The sequence below is a fragment of the Triticum dicoccoides genome, chromosome 7A (assembly GCF_002162155.2).
Source record: "Triticum dicoccoides isolate Atlit2015 ecotype Zavitan chromosome 7A, WEW_v2.0, whole genome shotgun sequence".
Taxonomy (NCBI): Eukaryota; Viridiplantae; Streptophyta; class Magnoliopsida; order Poales; family Poaceae; genus Triticum; species Triticum dicoccoides.
Window position 1 is genome coordinate 54,929,516 of NC_041392.1, and position 9,575 is coordinate 54,939,090.

Genomic DNA, 9,575 nt, shown 5'->3' on the forward strand with positions numbered 1-9,575 from the left:
TGTAAACTATTTTAAATTAATTATATCAAGTGCACTAGTTAGCTAGTCCAACTTTAGTTAATTAAGACGATGAAAGCAGATTGAGTTGTTGAGAGAACTAGGTGACACTTTTAGGGAACAACTTTTTTGATAAAGCGCTTTTATTAGCTTAAAATGTCGCATCAAGCGGATGCAACTTTTAGGGAACAACAAGATAGTAAGTGGGTAACATAACACAAAATGAAAGGATGCCAACGCTTTTGCAAAGAATTGGAGAAGAGAGATCGATACTCTCAATTTCACAGTCGTGACCAACCATGCTAATTGAGTACATGTATGTTGCCGAAGATTTGATCATGAGGTGAGCCACCATTATGTATGATCACATGGCGCACTAGCTCTACCTGCTCATGTGTCCATTGTCATGAACGCATGATCCTGTGATGTTGCCGTCACCACTTTAATTGTCGAGTATTAGAACCATTCTAGAGTCAAAGTTGCCGTGACGAACTAATTAAAATATTCAAACCTAGAGGCTAGAGAAAACAGGTGAGAGTTTTTCAGATATTTCGATGGTAATAAGTAACAAGCAAGGGATTTGGTTTCTACTCAGATCCAAGATTTTTTTTCAGGCAGCATTGTAATTGTTAGGAACATGATAACCATCTTGAATCCGAGTCATGTCGTGTTGGAAAAATCTGTTTGTGGACCGAGTTACGCACTAGGAGTTGTACATTGTGTCCTCGTAAAAAAAGGAGTTGTACATTGTGCGGAAAGCGGCAACAAAACTCTCCTTGTGTCATACTAGTTGCTATGTCAAACATGTGTGCACGAATGCATACACAGAAGAAAGCGTGCAATTATGCCAATTGATTTCTGGAATGTAGATTCTCACTAGTTCCTTCTAGAGCAGTGCTAGGTGGACAATAAAATCTGAACGATTCGCGCACGACGATGACATCCAGCCGGGGAATCCTGTCCACGGCCGAGCAACGTCCATTGGATTTGTGGCCGTGCACACATCGCTCGTACTTTGTCGTGTGTAGAGCAATTCCGTTCCTTCTATGACGAACGAACTTTTTGTTGACTAAAACCTTGCATCAAGCTCGGCGATACAAGCAAATATAGTTCTATCCTAGTCTTGCATGTGTGCACTGCAATATTGCCTCCGCCTAGAGGAGGACCAGGAGCAGTTCAATGCTGAGAAGAGCAAGCATAGATATCAGCCTTCGTAGCAAGATTCAGGGACATTGTCTCTAACTTTATGATTTACTAGCCCATCGCACTGTTTTCCACAAGTAGTTGAGACCGCTGTGACACCGAAGCAACAACCAATGGACGACGGCGACTGATGGTCCTAAGTGCCAACATACCGATGTCTCCTAATCTCAAAGTTACCATTTCTTCTTTGCATATGTGTTGGTACATAATGGAATTGTTGCTACCCGAGTTCTCTTTTTCTTGCTAGATTCGTTTGGGGAGAAAGTTGTGAAGCCGGTCAAGCATATATGTAGCCACAAGTGGTGAAGCTTGGAAATTTTTTATCTATAGCATTTTTCGTACACGCTGTACATTTTTCGTATACATCAATAACATTTTCTATAGATGTTTAACAGTTTTAAAATACAAGATAAACATTATTTAAATATATGTTTTGAAGTATACTTTTATTCATACACGTACATTTTTTAAGGATTTTCAAAATACATGATTTACATTTTTTAAATACTTACTTTGAAAAATCCAATACATGGTAAAGTTCATTTTAATACACATTATGTTATTTTTGAGTATGGTATAATTTTAACTACTCGACATTTGTACATTGGATAAACATTTTTTTAATTTTTTTTACAAAATTTTGTATGAAATGGATGTATTCTAAATGTAATGTACATTTTATGTATGGTACAATATAGTTTTTATAAATTGTGTGAACATTTGTATACACCGATGCATAAAAAAAGAACATTTGTATACACTGCATTTACATCTTCTAAATGTGTCGTGAACACTTCTTAAAAAAATCAAGTAATTTAGTTTTTCATAATATATGTATTTAATATTTTCGCAAATATAAATGAAGTTAAAAAAGACATGCGTGACGAGATGATGTTGTTACTGGACCAGCCCACTACTGGCTCGCTGTAGCCGACACTCCCGTGGGGAGTATACCTGGCCATCCGTCGGGCTGGGCCACGCCTACCAAAGCCCGACACAGAAAATCTAGGCCTAAGCCCGGCCTGACCCTATCGTCAGGCCTAAATATGAGGTCCAAGCCCGGCCCATTAGTCAAAAAGCCCATTGGGGCTCGTTCCGCGGGTCAGACCTCTTCCTTAAACTGCAAATACGACAGGCCCGAGCGAGGCCCGGCCCAGCCATCGGGCTCAAAATCTAGGCACAGGGCAGGCCCATGGCAAGTCGGGCCGTATGGGCCGGGCTGCCCATGGCCAGGTTGGGTCGGTCGGTCGCTACGAATCGCTCCCTGCTGAATTTCGTATTGGGCTGACCTTGGATAAGGGCGTGAACGAATGGGCTTTGTATTTCTGTCCTCCAAGGCCCATCAAAATGCTCTGCGGCTGTCCCGTCCCTTCTCCCTACCCCCGCCGTCGCCCGCCGTCGGAGATAAAAAGAAGCAAAGTGCCGCCGTCGATGGGTGATTCGCCGGCCGGAGAGGAGACAATCAGTGGCGAACCAAGACAAGCCGTTGCTAATTGGAACGGGATGCGTCCTGAGCTTCCGCGAATCCTGGGCGAAGATCCCAGGTCGATATAAGGTGAGCTTGGTAGGGAATTCATTCTTGATTCCGACCATATAACAATGCAATGCATCAATCTTTTGTGACCATATTTGCAGCTTATTAATCATCAAGACTAGAAGATTCGCTCGGCCGAGCATGTTCAGTGCTACTGTACTAGTATGTGACTACACTGTATGCAACTCAGGGAATCAGGATCCAGTCATACACTGAGAGCTCGATGGATCTGCTGCGTGTCTGGCCTCTCATGAGGGGAATCTTGTAGGCACTGAAACGCCACCGATATTAGCCGATTGATATCCTGCGCCTCGTCGGTCTTGGGCATGGGAAGACGGTGGTCGAGATGCTCTTGAAGTATCATGTCTTGTTCTTGCGCAGCTGCAGGTCTGTTTAGGAATTCTCCTGGATGCTTCCCCATCAGCACCTCCAGCATCACAACGCCGAGGCTGTAGACATCGCATTTCTCGGTGACCAAGGGCGTGTAAGAAAGTTCTGCGTCAAGCAAGGCAGCATAGTTACAAGGGATTGTTTTTGAAGGAGCTATGTAATTAATCAGCAGTTTTCACTGGGGTAGTTTGATTACCAGGTGCGATGTAGCCATATGTCCCTGCCAGCGCGGTCCAGTTCGATGAATCAGGCTTCAATATCCTTGCCGTGCCAAAGTCCGAGACAAAGGCCTTGTATTCAGAATCTAGCAAAATGTTGCTACTTGTTATGTCCCGATGGATTATAGGTGGATCACAACCATGGTGTAGGTAGGAAATAGCTTGCACAACATCCTTGATGAGAGTTGCTCTTTTCTGCCAATCAAATTGGATTGCTTGGTCGCTGTTGCTCAGGATTGAGGCTAGACTCCCCCTTTCTATGTATTGGCAAACCAGGAACCTGTACTGCGTATGGGAACAGAATCCATACAGCTTGACAATGCTGCGCTGACGGACTTTTGTTAGTACTTCAATCTCACGACGAAAGCATTGCTCATCATGCATCCCTTCCTCAATTGGATGAAGCTTCTTCACTGCAACCACTTGTCCATCTGGGAGATTCACCTTGTAGACATTACCAAATCCTCCTTCTCCAATGCAGTGTTTTTCATCAAAATTATCCGTTGCATTGATGATATCCTCAAAAGCTATTTTACCATCGAAGTTCCATATAGAGAAGAGGTCCGCACTCTTTACAATGGCACTTTCTCTAGAAGAGGATTTCTTCCTCAAAATCAAAGTGAAGAAGATGCATGCAGCTATACAAGTAATAGCCACAAAAACAGGGACACCCACTTTTAACATGAGGATTTGGTCCTTTTTCTGATGATTTGCAGCAGAAGAATGACAAGACGGAAGGCCAGCCAGCTCCCCGCAGAGACCTCTATTGTGAAGAAACCATTCTGCCGAGGAATTATGGATCCTTCCCGGAACTGTGCCTTGTAATCTATTGTAGGAGACATCAAATACGGACATGCTTCGGAGTCCTGCTACCGTGTTAGGAATGCTTCCACTGAATTGATTGTGGGAGAGGTTTATGCTTACCAACATATCTAGATTTCCTATTTCTGGAGGAATGGCGCCATGTAGGTTGTTATGGCTGACATCAAGTGTTGTCTGTAGGTGAATCAGTTTGCCTATGGAACCAGGAAGGCTGCCGTTTAAGCTGTTGTTGTTCAGTTTCATGGACTGTAGTCTCACACATTTCCCAACTTCTTCTGGTATTCTTCCACCTAATTGATTGCTTGACAGGTCGAGAACCTCAAGAACATCCATTCGACCAATGTGTTGAGGAATGCTTCCAGATAGATTATTTTGGCTTAAATCTAGCAAATATAGGTTGACTAGTTTGCCAATTTCAGGAGGTATCTCCCCTGTCAACCTATTCAAATGGAGGTCGAGTTTTCTGAGTTTGGTTAGCTTTGTGAGCTCACGAGGTATATGACCAGTAATCATGTTTCCTCCTAAACGCAGTTCTGTCAAGTTACCGCATGAACCCCAGTCTGTTGAAAGCTGACCGTGCAGTTTGTTTGAAGTTAACCCAACAAATTTCAGATGTGGGTACACCCCAAGCTGTTGTGCTATATCTCCTTCCATCTGATTATACATGATGTCAAGGATGATTAAGGAGCTGCAGTGCTTGAAACTTCCTGGAAAGGATCCACTAAATTGGTTGGTAGTTGCGGAAAACCATTGGAGTTTTTTGCCCTGGCATAAGTCAGGCACGTGTCCGCTGAGATTGTTGTAACTCAACTCAATGTCCACCAAATTGGTGAGGTTTGAAAGTGTGTGAGGCAAAGGTCCAGACAGTCTATTACCCGACAGCCTCAAATCTGTCATTTCCCTGAAGTTTCCAAAGCTTGGAGGGACTGAGCCAGAGAACTTGTTGAAGTAGAGGTAAAGATTCACTAAATTCTCTAGATTGCCTAGCTCAGCTGGGATTGTGCCAGAAAAGCTATTGTTTTGAAGGCGAAGGGAGGTGAGGGAAGTCATGTTTCCTATGCTAGATGGCAGATCACCATCTAAAGCATTGGAGGAGAGGCTAAGCTCCTGAAGGTTAGCAAGATTCCCTAGCACATAAGGAATGAACCCAGACAAGTTGTTCTCGTAAAGGTACAGATATGTGAGCATCGTCAAATTTCCGAGACTCAAAGGAATGCTCCCGGTAAGTTTATTACCGAAAAGGTAGACCTCACGAAGATCAGTGAGTGATCCTATTTGTTCAGGAAGGTGGCCACTTAAGTTGCTCCTGCTGGCTCCTAGCAGTTGCAACTTGGTTAAGTTTGTGATTGATGCAGGGATAGTGGACGTGAATTGATTGTGTGATATCATGAGCATGGTAAGATTATTAAGGTGTGTCATCTCGTGAGGAATGGAACCAATAAGTAAGTTTTGGGACAGTCCTAAGTAGCCTAGTTTAGTAAGGTTTCCAATGCTGCTCGGAATAGTACCAGTTAGATAGTTATCAGCCAAATCTAGCTCCTCCAAAGCAGCGAGTTTCCCGAGCTCTACGGGGATTGAACCAGTAAGATGGTTTGTGAACAGACTTAAATCTCTGAGCAAAGTTAGGTTGGTGAGGGAAGGAGGAATAATTCCAGTTAAGTTGTTATGGTATAACCGGAGACTTTGCAAGGACTGAAGCCTGCCAATGTTTGCAGGAATGGTACCTGAGAGGCCATTGAAGGAGAGGTCCATCACGGTGAGGCTCCCCAGCTCACCGATGGCTGGAGGTATGCCTCCAGTGAGCTGGTTACCGGAGAAGTTGAGCATGGAAAGCATGGGGAGCATGCCGACGGTTGGTGGAATCCGCCCTGAGAGGTGGAAGTTGTTGCTGATGTCAAGGCTGGTGAGCAAGGACAGGGGCTGCAAGTTGAGCACGTCCAGCCGCCCGGCAAGGCCAGCTCCTGGGAGGGAGATCCCAGTGATGGCCGGGCCTTGAGCTGCACGGCGGCAGGTGATGCCCGTCCAGTTGCAGGGGTGGACGCCGGGGCTCCAGGTGCTCAAGGCTGAACCGCTGCTGACGCTTGTCAGGCTGGATTTCCATCGGAGCAGTGCTGCTGTCTGGGCTGTGAACCAAGTGCCTCGCCGTGCTGCGGTCTTTGCCTCACCGAACATGGAAGGGAGAAGAAGCAGGATGGCGAGGAGATGGAGCCATGGACACCCTGAGGCAGGAGTAGCCATGGATTCAACAAGTTCTGTCGGTGGTACTATGTGGTAGAGAGGGGTGAGAGAAGGGCCACCGCTGCTCCGGAACATCCACGGCTTGGCTGACTTCATGATTAGGTAGGAACATCCAGCGCGTTTTCCTGTGTGATTGAATAAAAAAAATAGTAGTAGTTGCCAACGTCCCGGGCATGTGTTCCCATGTACCGCACTCAAGAGAATAAAATAAAGTCTTGGTGTGATTATTCTAGTTTGGGTTAGCAACGGCTTATAATCAATTGAGCGTGTTGTTGTCATCCCTTTCGTTTCACTATGAGCGCGTTAGCAACGATTTATAGTTAATTAGGCGGTTTATAATTACAGTTTTACTATTTTCCAGATGTCTGTTTTTAAATTCGTCTCAGGCCATTTTTCTGTCAGTCGGATTCGCACGAATCTCTGTGCGTTGGTTTGTCCTCAGTCTCCGCGTACCGGGTCATCTTGTCGTGCTTTTTTATTGTTGGGCTTTTCGGGTGAGAGGTAGCGCTTGAATCCAGGAGGTGTGCTTCACAGGGATGGCCGCAGGTACGGGAGATGTTAGTCTGGAGAGGAGGTCGGCGGATCTCTCTTAGTTCATCAGGAACGCTCCTGAGTTTTTTTTTTTTGCAGGCACCCATCCACGCTATTCATCAGTTTAGTAAATGGGAATCCATCAGTTTAGTAAATGTTCAGTATGTTTCTCATTCTTCAAGCTTACATCATTCTTTAGTCATTCAGTCCTGAGATTTTAGTTATATATCAGCCTTCAAACAGTTTTTTTTTTCAGTTATGAGTGTACTTCATTAGTCAGTGTACTTTTTCATTGTTGTTCAGTGTTGGGTCTTTTCTTTATTTTCAGTCTTTCAGCTTTCATTTGTTCATTTTTTTCAGTCACTCTGAAATGCAGCTTCCAAAATCTTTGGCTCTCTTTTCATTAATTTTTCATTTAGTTGATCAGTGTGTGTTCTCTCTTCAGTTTCAGTATTTCAGTTTTAGTAATTGTTCAGATCGTCGTCACATCTTCTGTTAGTCTAAATTCTGTAGCATGTTCATTAGTATCAGTCAATGTTCAGATAGCTGATTCATCAGTCAATGTTCAGAGAGCATCAGTAATATCTTCAGTTCATTCTAGTGTTTCTTCGGTCTTCTTTTTTGCTGTCTCCAGTGTCTCTTTTTTTTCTGAAAACTGATCGCTGGAAGTTCATCTTAGCTATACATTGGCATCAAGGACCAAGTGTAGTATTTGTACCCAAGTTCTTCAGGTTTCAGTTTCTTAACAAAGAGCGGCGTCAGTTTCTGGTTCCAGTAGGTGTAATTTGCTTCAGTCCACAGTAGGTGTCATTTTCAGGTTTCTGTATGTGTCTTTTTCTGTTTTTCATTTTAGTCATGGACACTTAATTAGGGTGTCACATAGGCAGCACCCATGCTTATTCATTCCTGAAAGAATAACAACACTGATGTATCTTATTCAGACTCATGTGTGTGGTTAGGAGCCAGTTTGAACCTATTAATTAAGTAAGCTATCAGTTTATTTTTTTAGTTTGTGCATTATAATTGTTTTCTTAGTATATCCAGTGCACAATCAATTATCAGAATTATTCATTCACTGAGGTTTCATCCTGCTGGGTTCAGGTGTATTGTTGTTGTGTATTTTCTAAGACTTATCAATTTAAATTCAGTCTTTGCAGCAGGAAGGTGATCACATTTTTTCTTGAGTTCTTCTCTGCCAAGTAAAATAGCAAGGACACAAGTAAGCCTTATTCTGTTTCTGAATCGAGCTAAATTTTGCTGGCCTTTGTTACCTGATATGATTCCCCTTGGGGCGGCTCCAGGCGGCCGTGCTTCCGTTTTATGATTTCAATCTTGTTTCATTTAGTTGATCAGTATCCCAACATCAGTCTTGTGGTTGATTCACTAATTTTAGTCTGTAGTTGATTCCCGCATTTAAGCTTGGGCAAAAAGAGCTTCACTATGACCGAGTATGACACCGCACCCGATGGTCTGATCTTCTTCAAGCATGGATGGAAGAAGTTTCTTACTAGGACTGGACTTGAGGTTGGAGCGGATGTGCTAATAACATGCAAGACAAAGGTCGGCAATGAGCTCGAGATGATCTTCTTAGTCTATTGGTCTATCAAGGATTATTATTATTAGTCATTGCTCTTATAGTTGACTCACCGGTCAATGTTCAGAGAGCACACATCATTGTTTTATTTATCATTCATGAGTTTTACTCATCATTCAGCCTTTCAGATGATATTATCTTCTTTGTTATCTTTTCAGTTTCTTTTCTTTATTCCTTTTGGCCCAAGCATGAGTTAGGTAGGTAGACGGTCCTTCATTATATGTCCATCTTCCTACTCGCTTCAGTTTCTCCACTTATTTCCGTTTCTTTTCTTTGATTTTTGTTTAGTGGCTTTTGTCAGTGGCACAAGTTTACTTCTAAAGTTTGTGTTGTGATATGATGTATCCTTAGCGATGATTACATACATTTTTTTAGTATGATGTTTCTTCCGTCTTTAGTTTCCCGCATACACCCGGCGCTTATCTCTTGTTGAGTGAATAACCCTTAGTGTTGAGTATCTCTCAATTATTCAGGAAAGAACAAGGTACTATCAGTTTTCTTCAGGAAATAATAAGGTACTATCACTTGTTCACGGAAGCCGGAGAAATATTTTATGGGGGAAAAATGATGAAAACTGAACGTTAGGGATAGCTGCATTTTCCATGTTCTAGTAGTGAGAAAAGTCTACAAAAATATACTCCCTCTGTTCACAAATATAAGATGCTCTAACTTTTTCATGAATCGGACATATATAGACACGTTTTAGTATGTTTGTTCATTCATTTCATTCTGTATGTAGTCCGTATTGAAATATCCAAAATATATTATATTTGTGAACGGAGGTACCCGTCCGAAAATACTTGTCATCAAAATGGATAAAAAGAGATGTATCTAGAACTAAAATATGTCTAGATACATTCCATTTTATCCATTTTGATGATAAGTATTTCCGGACAGAGGAAGTATTAGATAGAGAAGTCTTGTGGGCGTGCTGCAGCCAAATTGAGTGAAAAAAGTGTGAACAAACTCTAAAAACACATTGAGCATGCATGCAAGAAATCATCGACATTTTGTAGATGTCTCCATTACTTCATTTGTCATTCATCCT

General features: G+C 42.7%; 1 protein-coding gene across 1 annotated transcript; it reads right to left on the reverse strand.

Moving 5' to 3' along the window:
• Positions 1–2,772: 2,772 nt before the first annotated feature.
• Positions 2,773–7,066, reverse strand: LOC119333497 (probable leucine-rich repeat receptor-like protein kinase At1g35710). Its single transcript, XM_037606375.1, has 2 exons — positions 3,321–7,066; positions 2,773–3,229 (listed from the first exon to the last, which is right to left on the reverse strand). The coding sequence occupies exons 1-2, from the start codon at positions 6,679–6,681 to the stop codon at positions 2,940–2,942; spliced, it is 3,651 nt and encodes a 1,216-aa protein (XP_037462272.1). The 5' UTR covers positions 6,682–7,066; the 3' UTR covers positions 2,773–2,939.
• Between the last annotated feature and the right edge of the window lie 2,509 nt (positions 7,067–9,575).